The sequence below is a fragment of the Tasmannia lanceolata genome, unplaced genomic scaffold, assembly GCF_043159265.1.
Source record: "Tasmannia lanceolata isolate RefF3 unplaced genomic scaffold, GAP_Taslan_0.1 ptg000012l, whole genome shotgun sequence".
Taxonomy (NCBI): domain Eukaryota; kingdom Viridiplantae; phylum Streptophyta; class Magnoliopsida; order Canellales; family Winteraceae; genus Tasmannia; species Tasmannia lanceolata.
This window is the reverse complement of record NW_027518689.1, coordinates 7,166,349-7,176,942: the sequence shown is the minus strand read 5'-3', so window position 1 is coordinate 7,176,942 and position 10,594 is coordinate 7,166,349. Positions and strand designations below refer to the sequence as shown.

The 10,594-nt window shown below is 38.2% G+C and overlaps 1 protein-coding gene across 1 annotated transcript; it reads left to right on the top strand.

Annotated features, from left to right (window-relative positions):
• The first annotated feature begins 537 nt into the window (after positions 1 to 537).
• LOC143887602 (5-methyltetrahydropteroyltriglutamate--homocysteine methyltransferase 2-like) lies at positions 538 to 9,960 on the top strand. Its single transcript, XM_077391700.1, has 14 exons — positions 538 to 690; positions 1,957 to 2,334; positions 2,609 to 2,696; positions 2,831 to 2,958; positions 3,064 to 3,255; positions 3,340 to 3,542; positions 3,903 to 4,066; positions 4,140 to 4,220; positions 4,485 to 4,651; positions 4,799 to 4,904; positions 5,018 to 5,268; positions 5,357 to 5,429; positions 6,554 to 6,682; positions 9,437 to 9,960. Exons 1-14 carry the CDS (start codon positions 599 to 601, stop codon positions 9,803 to 9,805), a joined length of 2,421 nt encoding a protein of 806 aa, XP_077247815.1. The 5' UTR covers positions 538 to 598; the 3' UTR covers positions 9,806 to 9,960.
• Positions 9,961 to 10,594: the final 634 nt, after the last annotated feature.

Below are 10,594 nucleotides of genomic sequence, written 5' to 3'. Positions count from 1 at the left end.
TCAATAACTGTCTCTTTATTCCATTTTCATGTTAAGCATGTTTCCCTATTCGTCCATTAAGTGCCATCGTGGCACATAATTCAATTGACCTACTCCACATGGACGGTCACTTGATGATCCATTCATTTATGACAGGTAAGACCTAAAATGGGTGTCAACACGTGGTTTTTATTTGGAGGCTTTGGAGCAATAAGATTTCCTTCCTGCTTGATTTCCTTCTGATCTTCTTCTTTTATCTCTGCTAATCTCTTTATTCTCTTGGAAATGTTTCTTTGTTTTATTGTATTGTACCACTCGGCCTTTTTACCAATGAAACACCGGATCATTCACCCAAAAAAAAGCAGCCAATTAAAAGAAGAAAGGACAAGCGAGTTCTGCCCATTATCAAAAGGGGAGTAAATATCACTTCCCTAATTTTGGCTACTGAAATTAAAGGGAAATTATATCAGCAAAACCATGTTTGGATATTTTCACTAAAAGGGATTTGTGCAATTATTAAAAAAACGGTTGTGCTGATATCATTTTCCAGAGCAAAACCTAATTCCATTTTCAGCATTTCGTTTAGAAACAAAAGAGTTGGTGGGATTGCGATTTGCTAATGCTCTTGATAAAACCTTCGCTCCTCTCTTCTGCTTCTTCACTCCATTACTTATCTTCTTGCCCCCTTCTCATTTCTCGTCGTCGGACCAGGTGAGATTCTCAGTTTTCATCCTGATTTTTCATTTTCATTTTCATTTTCAGTTTAGTGTCTCTATCTGATGCTCTGGATGACCGTTTCATGTTTCTAGGGCTTGTTATTGATCTGAGGCTCTTGTGCTACATTTCTATGCCTTCTTTTATCTTAGTGCTCATTTATTTTTATTGATCTCGGTTTGATTTTCGATTTTAATATTATATTTAAATGGTTTGTTAGGTTCGTTTCTTAGTGCTTTTTATTAGGTTCGTTTCTTTTGATGATGTTATTCAGTGAGTAACTATTCGTGGATTTATCTTAGTTCGATAGCGTGCTTTTGACTTGATTTATCCTCGTTGTTTCATATTCTGTAAAATTTTGGCTTGGAAATGTAGTTAGTGAAGTGAATCTTTCAATTTTTCTCCATTTGACATTTGTTTGGTTCTAATATGGTGTAGATCTCATCATGGTCTCTTTTTATTTCTTCTGTGTTCTCGTGATCTTTAAACTTAATGATGTTGTTTCTGGAACTCAATTTGTTTGTGTCTTTGGCTCTTTTCACCTTCTTCCCAGAATATTCTTACTGCATACAGTTTTCTTATCCCGTCATTTAAAAAAAAAAACAGTTTTCTTATCCTTTTTTTATTATTTCAAGCTGTGTTCCATGTTTCTGTTTGTCAAATACACTAACTCTTTAGGGCTCTTTAGGCAATCTAACGGTGCTTCTGTGAAGGTTTTGCCTGAACTGTGAATTTGTTACGTCTTCTATCCGCTTGATTCTATTTTTGGTGCTTTTGTGAAGGTTTCGCTTGGACCATAAATTTGTTATGTCTTCTATCCCCTTGATTATATTTTTTTCTTCATGGAAATTTGGTGAACTAATTATTCAAATTCTTATATTTTTTTAACATTGATTGCAAATTTGATAACACAATATAAAATTCCTAAATTTTCCCAAAATTCAAAAAATTGTCAAGATATCTTCGTGTTTTGTTTTTTTGTCACAAAAATATGAAGATACATTCATGATATTATTTGTTGTCCTAATTTTGTTCCTAAATTTATATTTTTATTCATTTTACTTTTTCCATTTTTTCAATGTAAACCCAAAAATAACTAAAAAATTTATCCCAAGATACATCCTTCCCGATAAGTTCCCGAGATGCATATTTGTGGCTATGGTCTGGAATAGTCTCAGTTGATAACATTGTCATACATTTAGCCGTTCTTTTTTTACTTTGTAACATTGTCAAAATTTTCTTCTGATATCCGCTTGTTTGTAGTTTTCTTCGAATCAGTCACTTAAGAACCATGGCCTCTCACATTGTTGGATATCCTCGTATGGGGCCAAAGAGAGAGCTAAAGTTTGCTCTGGAATCGTTTTGGGATAGAAAGAGTAGTGCTGAGGAGCTGCAAAAGGTTGCGAAGGACCTACGCATTTCAATCTGGAAGCAAATGGCTGATGCAGGAACCAAGTTCATTCCCAGCAATACTTTTTCATACTACGATCAGGTCTTAGATACCACTGCTATGCTCGGGGCGGTTCCCCCAAGATATGGTTGGACTAGAGGTGAGATAGGGTTCGATGTTTACTTCTCCATGGCGAGAGGGAATGCCACTCTTCCTGCTATGGAAATGACTAAATGGTTTGACACCAACTAGTAAGGACACTAACCTTATGCCAAAAGCTTTATTACTCTTACAACATAGGATGCTTACATGTTGATCCGTTTTGTTGTTGATGTATACATGCACAATGGTGTGGTGTACACTTGTGTTCCTTCTAATACTAAGTAGTATATTGTGGTAAGGTGTGGGTATAGCGTAATGTAAATATTATCATTTTAGTGTGTTATCAATATTTTTTGTGCAGTATTGCTGTTATTCTTTGTTGACAGATCATTTTTATGTGGACTGTGTTATTCTCTGATCCAGCCATTACATAGTGCCTGAACTCGGGCCTGACCTCAAGTTCTCCTATGCTTCCCACAAGGCGGTGACTGAATACAAGGAGGCAAAAGAGGTACTGATATAATTATATGATTTTTTTTTTCTAATAGGCTGCACTATATGATTTAAATGATTTTTTTTCTAATAGGCTGCACTATTTGACAATGCTTTTTGAATCAAACTTCCTCTGTGTGATATTTTCTTCAGCTTGGAATTGAGACCGTCCCAGTTCTTGTTGGTCCTGTTTCTTACTTGTTGCTTTCAAAGCCCGCAAAGGGTGTGGAGAAATCATTTTCACTTCTTTCATTGCTTGGAAAGATAATTCCAGTTTACAAGTAAGCTATGACCTCTTGGAACCAGTTGTTGTGATTTAATTTGTCCCACGAATTTGGTTGGGTCTAGTAGATTGATCTCCCACTGATTTCTACTCGTTGACACAGGGAGGTTTTGGCTGAGTTGAAAGCCGCTGGGGCTGCATGGGTACAGTTTGATGAGCCAACACTTGTACTGGATTTGGACTCTCATCAGCTAAAAGCATTTACAGATGCTTATGCACAGTTGGAAGAGTCCTTATCTGGCTTGAATGTCATTGTTGAGACCTATTTCGCTGATATCCCTGCTGAAGCATTCAAGTCTGTTGGCTTTCGTTAACCCTCTACAGTTTCTTAGTTTCACACATTTTGTTCTTTTGACCTACTTTGGTGATTCGGTTACAGGACTGTCACGACATTGAAGGGCATCTCAGCAATTGGGTTTGATCTGGTGCGTGGAGAGAAGACCCTTGAGTTGATCCAAAGCTTAGGCTTTCCTTCCAATAAGTATTTCTTTGCTGGAGTTGTTGATGGTCGGAACATTTGGGCCAATGATCTTGCATCATCTCTCAAAACTCTGAAAGCTATTGAGGGCATTGTTGGCAAAGGTATCCTCAAGATTTCAGTTTTTTTTTACTTGAATGGTAGATGTTAGTTGCATATAGTTTTGATGTGTCTAAATCCATCACAAGAAAATCAACAAAATTGCTGATACTAACTAAATGTTGCTCTCATTATCACGGGGATAACTTTTTATTGTTTTTTCTATCGAGATAATCGGGCTCTTCATACCATAGTATTTTGGCCTTTGTCATAGATTTCTGATATTTTTTCATCAACAGTCAAGTAACATATTGTCTTTGCAAATATTCTATTCACTTATGTCAATTATGCTTGTCAACTTTGCTCCTTTAGTTGTTTACCCTTATCCTACTAAATCTCTGAACTTTTGTTTTTCCCATTGGCAGAAAAGCTAGTAGTCTCTACTTCTTGTTCTCTTTTGCACACCGCCGTTGATTTAATCAATGAAACAAAGCTGGACGGTGAAATCAAGTCCTGGCTGGCCTTTGCTGCACAGAAAATACTTGAGGTGAATGCATTGGCAAAAGCATTGACTGGTGAGAAGGATGAGGTATGCACGATCTCCTAAATTATTTTCTGATCATAATCCATTCCATTTTTCTTATCACATATTTCCTTTACAGGCATTCCTCTCTGCCAATGCTGCTGCTCAAGCTTCAAGAAAATCATCTCCCCGGGTGAATGACGAAACAGTACAAAAAACAGTACGTGGGGAAGTCATCTAGCTTTGGTAGTTTTATCCATGGTTTTAAATTTCATCCCACATACCGAAGTTTCGGTAGAAATTTCGGATTTCGGCCGAGACCGACACTGATATTTTCACCGAAATTTTTAGATTTACACCGAAATCTCCACCGAAATTTTGATTTCGGTTGTGGCCGAAGCCAACACCGAAACTGACATTTAAAACCTTGGTTTTATCCTCCTTTATCTTAACAATCTGTAGCTCTCGATGTTCTAAACTGCAGGCATCTGCTTTGAGAGTCTCAGACCACCGCCGTGCCACACCAGTGACTGCCAGACTCGATGCCCAGCAGAAGAAGCTGAATCTTCCCATTCTTCCAACCACTACCATTGGGTCTTTCCCTCAAACTATGGATCTCAGGAGAGTTCGTCGTGAGTACAAAGCAAACAAGTAAGTTATTGTGTCAAATGAGAAACAAGTCATATTTTATTACTCTTAAATTTATCTTAAATATGTTAACGTGTAACTCTAATCATTGTTAAATTTACTGACTGTTATGATACATTTATGAAGAACTCAGTTTTTCTTTCATGGCAGGATCTCTGAGGACGAGTATGTGAATTCCATCAAGGAAGAAATCAGTAAGGTTGTCAAGTTACAGGAAGAGCTGGATATTGATGTTCTTGTTCATGGAGAACCCGAGGTAAGCATGTTTATAACTACAGCGATAAAATATATAAAGATATTAGTTCTTTCCATGTAAATTACATGAAAACCTTTGACACTGATTCACCAAGTCTGACTGAACTCCTGCAGAGGAACGACATGGTGGAATATTTTGGTGAACAGTTGAAGGGCTTTGCTTTCACTGTTAATGGCTGGGTTCAGTCATATGGTTCCCGCTGTGTAAAACCTCCAATCATCTATGGAGATGTTAGCCGGCCCAAGCCCATGACTGTTTTTTGGTCCACTGCTGCTCAGAGTATGACAGCTCGTCCAATGAAGGGAATGCTTACTGGGCCTGTCACGATTCTCAACTGGTCGTTTGTGAGAAATGACCAGCCTAGGTTTGTTGTCTTTTGCATTTCTTGTGATTTTAGGTTCGGGCTATGTACTCTTCTGTTCTCTGAAGTCCTTATTGTTGTGTGGCATTAGATTTGAAACTTGTTATCAAATTGCATTGGCAATAAAAGATGAGGTTGAAGATTTGGAAGCAGCAGGGATTCAGGTCAGTTTCTTTCAAAATTTGGGCGTGTAATAATGTCTTTACATTTGTAAATGTAGACATGCTGAGTTGTATCTTCAATTTTCACCATTCTTTTCGAGCTTTGGAAGGATTTCATGACAATTCTCTGATATTTTAGGGATGTGTTCAGACTTTTTGGGATGTAATTTTCAGTTCCAATTGAAAATCTATCAAGTATAAAGCATCAGTTATGGTTTTCCTGCAATCAAGAAATTTAAATGAGACTTATTTCTCACATTATTTGTGACCTGTTCTGTGGAGTCAGACCTGTAATTTCTAGTGGTAGGCTGCCCTCTTTGTTGCCCGGTGCGTGGGGGGGGGGGGGGCGTGGGATTATCTCACTCTTGTCAGGTCTGCCTGAGCAACTATGTACCAAAAAGGATGAGACGTAATTTGGTCATTATTATATTGTTCTGAATCTTTTCATTGCATTGCAACACCAAGCATCTGCTTTGAAAAGATAGGAAGGGAGAACATTAGGGGAAAAAATGAAAATGAAGAGACGTAATTGTGGGGGGGCGGGGGTGGGGTGGGGGGTGGGTTTGTCGTGGGATTATCTCACTCTTGTCAGGTCTGCCTGAGCAACTATGTACCAAAAAGGATGAGACGTAATTTGGTCATTATTATATTGTTCTGAATCTTTTCATTGCATTGCAACACCAAGCTTCTGCTTTGAAAAGATAGGAAGGGAAAACAATTGGGGAAAAAATGAAGAGACGTAATTGGGGGGTAATGGGATCATGTCATTGTTGTCAGGCTGCCTGAGCAACTATGTACCAAAAAGGAAGAGACGTAATTTTCTCATTAATATATTCTGCCGAATCTTTTCATTGCATTGCAACACCCAGCTTCTGCTTTGAAAAGAGAGTAAGGGAAAAGAAACAAAAGCATGTTTACCTTACTCTTTCAATGAAGAATCTTCTGGGGAAGTTGGTTGTGTTTATTAGATTCCTCCTGAATAATGTTCCAAAGACCATCCACACTTCGTAGTTCTAAAATTTATGGTCTGAGCACTAAAATTTACTGTTATACCTAGCATGAAGGTTCGTTGCTTCCAATTTCTGAAAATTTATCTAAAATGAGTGAAATTTCTGATTTATATCCAGGTAATCCAGATCGATGAAGCTGCACTGCGAGAAGGTCTGCCTCTGCGAAAATCAGAGCAGGCCTTCTACCTTGACTGGGCTGTTCATTCGTTCCGGATAACAAACTGTAATGTGAAGGATACCACTCAGGTTTGTTCTGTTACTCCTCTGCTTTGAAAGAAAATCACCATGTTCGACACAGTTGTCACGTGCATGCTGACATGCAAATCACGACAAACCTCAATTTACCATTGTTTCTAAGATCTATCTTATATATAGGGAAATGATATCAGCACTGCGGTGTTATAATAACATGTGCAAATTATGTTGTCGTTTAGCATTTAAAGAGCTTGAAAGAGCTTTTTGAGAACTGTAATACCCCTCTGACAGCCCTTTAAATACTAAACGATAAGATGCTTTCGCGCATCTTATTAAAACGGTGGAGTGTTGATATCATTTTCCTATATATACATACATGGAAATGATAAATGCGCCCCTTTTCGTCACTTGGGACACCCAGCTACGGTGTATCTATGATTGCAAAGGGGCTGATGTACTTCACATTTGAAGGAATGAACGGAACTGATTGCTACGTACAATGCAGCTGGGTGTCCCAAGTGATGAAAAGGGGCGCATTTATCATTTCCCTGTGTATATTATATATATATATGGAGAGAGAGAGAGAGAGAGAGAGAGAGAGAGAGAGAGAGAGAGAGAGAGAGAGAGAGAGAGAGAGGTGTATCTACACGATCAAGTAGATAACTTTTCTACTCCGTCAGCCAGAAACACAGTGAGCCCACATTGTTTGGATAATCCAAAGCATTCATTAGATTGGCCCTCACATAGATATGGTGTTCCCAAAAAATCAGCTCCTTAGGATCATCCTAACCCTTCGAACTGTGGAGGGAAAAAATGGACAGATTTGTGAAGGTTTATACCCGTCCATTTTAACCTCCGCAAATCGAAGGGTTGGGATGATCGTATGGATCTGATTTTTGGGCACACCCTATCTATGTGAGGGCCCATCAAATGAATGGTTTGCATCACCCAAACAATTTAGGCCCCCATTGTATTTTAAGCCGACGGAGTAGATAAGTTATCTACTCGATCAAGTAAATAGTTATATATATCCCATTGTTTTTTTTTTTTTTCTTGGGAGTAATTCTAGAAAAACCAGCTTTACAACCAAGCAGGAAATTGAACAATTCGGTTATTGCCACCACATCACTTGTGATGCACAACCGGTCATATGTTTTAAGAAAATCACCAAAAAAGTGATCTTTTTTTTGCACACATGGCGTATTCTAATTGTTGGTTTCTCCCATGGGTCTTACTCTTGGTTACCATATCAATTTCTTATTTTTATATATTGATATAATACGTATTAGTGTTTAAAATCATATGTGGGCATCTCAGCTTTAGCTTATTAGGGATTCAGGCTTCATATTCTAGTTGAAGATCTATTTTCAAATTTTGTCATATCTTATGCGAAGATTAAAGCTCTTCTGCTTCTGTTTTCCACTACATTGGGTCATATTGCATTCTAATCTATGATTTATTTGACACTTTGAATTTATTGCTGACACACGTGCCTTGCCTTGTCCGACACGACACGTGTGTCCACTCGTGTCGACACTCCTTTGTACACTTTTAAATGTATTGCTAGGAGTATTAGAGTTAGTGTGGGTATGTTGACACATCTGTGTAGTAATCAATAATTTTATGTGTATGTGCGTGTCACCATTTCTAGATTTTTAGATGTTGCCATGTCAGACAACTCTATCCGTGTCGAAACTTCACACAGGTATCCATATCGATAAATTATGATTATATAGACTCTCTATTTTAGCAGTGTCCCCATTTCTAATTTTTGAGGGTCTGCCGTGTCCAACACTCCGTGTTAGTGTCGACACACAATGCTCGTGTCCGTGTCCACAAATCATAGATTCTAAGGCGGTCCCCTTATTCTAATTCACTAAGAGCTTGCTATGTTGGCCCGGTGGAATCTCAAATTCTACTAAAGAAAAAGGTTTAAAAGGTTTACCATCTCCTTGATTAATCGGACTTTGTAATCTCCTTTTGGTGGAAGCATTTGTCGAATAAGGTATTTATACTCCAAGACATCTCTAACTACCACGGCATTTAAAGCCCTTGGTAGAATGCAATGCTTCCCACATAAATTTGTGATGACCCTGCCAGGTTTCTCTGTACTGATAGTGTGCAGCGAGAAGTATGATGGGTCAGACAGTGCATCTGCTTTGCAATATATACTTGCATTAGTTAAACAAAATTTACCGTGTAAAAATTATTAGCCACTATTTTCTTTTAAACATCTTATTTGGATTCTTCTGAATGGACGAAGTACCCGTCTTGGATTTCATTACCACTTCTAGATTACTTTTATCTTTTTCCTTCCCACTACCACCTGTCTTGAGGTTATCCATCATAATAGTAAGTTTTTTTTTTATATAAAATAAAATATTATATGGGATTTGCTAGGGACCATCGCAGAAGGCATTTCACTGGCCGGCTGTTGCAAGAGAGAGCAGCCACATAACCTCACTTTTCAACAGATTTTTGTCTTGTCCATTTAATTCATCTGAGGTGGCCCGCGAAATGCCTTTGGTCCCTAGCAAATCCCATATAATATTTACTTACTCGATTAAAATTTTCAATATAGTACTTGTTTTAACCTTTTATTTTCTTAAAAAATAATAATTTGAGAATTGATTAAAATATTTTGGTGAATCCACGAATCTTGCTTTGAGTTTTGCCGAAACCGACACTCAGTTCCTGTACCGATGCAACGTAGCTTTTAAACTATTTTGATTTGATATTCATATGCCCCAACATATAATTGCATTTGTGAAACAAATGTTACTTCTGCTTCGGTTTAACATGCAGATCCATACTCACATGTGCTATTCCAACTTCAACGATATCATCCACTCCATCATTGACATGGACGCAGATGTGATCACCATTGAAAACTCAAGGTCCGATGAGAAGCTCCTGTCGGTATTCCGTGAGGGTGTGAAATATGGTGCTGGAATCGGGCCAGGGGTTTATGACATCCACTCTCCCAGAATCCCAACAACCGATGAGGTAGCAGACCGCATTAACAAGATGCTTGCAGTCCTTGAAATGAATGTTCTCTGGGTTAATCCTGACTGCGGATTGAAGACTAGGAAGTATACTGAGGTTAAACCAGCTTTGACAAACATGGTGGCTGCCGCCAAGTTGCTTAGAACCGAGTTGGCTGGTTCAAAGTGAGGTAACCTATTTTATGTTATTTTTTTCTGGGGTTATCTCTTATTCCTGATTAATGATCCAGGATGTTGGTATTTTAATCAATAAAATATCCCTTAATGTGAAGAAACAGATATATGTTTTTTTTTTTTGAAATGATATGAAGCAGATATATGGTACCCTCTGTTCTCATTGCGAGGTCCGCAAGGAAAAATAGTTTTAGGTGAGAATGCTTAGAGAATGCTTATGTATTCTGATTTCTTAAGTAAAATATCTATTGATATTGTTTAGGAGCCCTGGCCGGTGCCTTCAAATTTTACAAATATTAAGCAAAAGTTATAAGAGGACATGCCTCCTTTCCTCAGAACCCAAAAAACAACAAAGAAAATTATAAATTCCCAATACATCCCATTTTAAAGCCCCCTTGCAGGACTAGGTAGATCTGTGGGTTGTTTTAGTTGTGCTTACGGGAGAGGAGTGCTTTGTTTTCGTCTACACTTTTGGGGTATGTTCTGTGAAGCTGAGGATGGTGGAAGAGAGTTTAGATGTTTCTAGTATTGAGATTGCTTAGTTCTTATGTAGGAAAAACCACTTCAAGTAAGCTCTATGGCTATTTGATTTTATGCAGAACAGAACCCACCTTTCCAGATAAGTCTCAACACTAGGGGCACATTTGGCTACCATGAATGTTTTTCCTGGATTACGAGCTTTTCCAATGTTGAGGGAGGGTGGGGTGGGGATAGATAGATACGAGAGGGACTGAGTGAGGAGAAGGCAAGAAAAGCCTGAAAAATCAGGAAACAGAAAACTCCA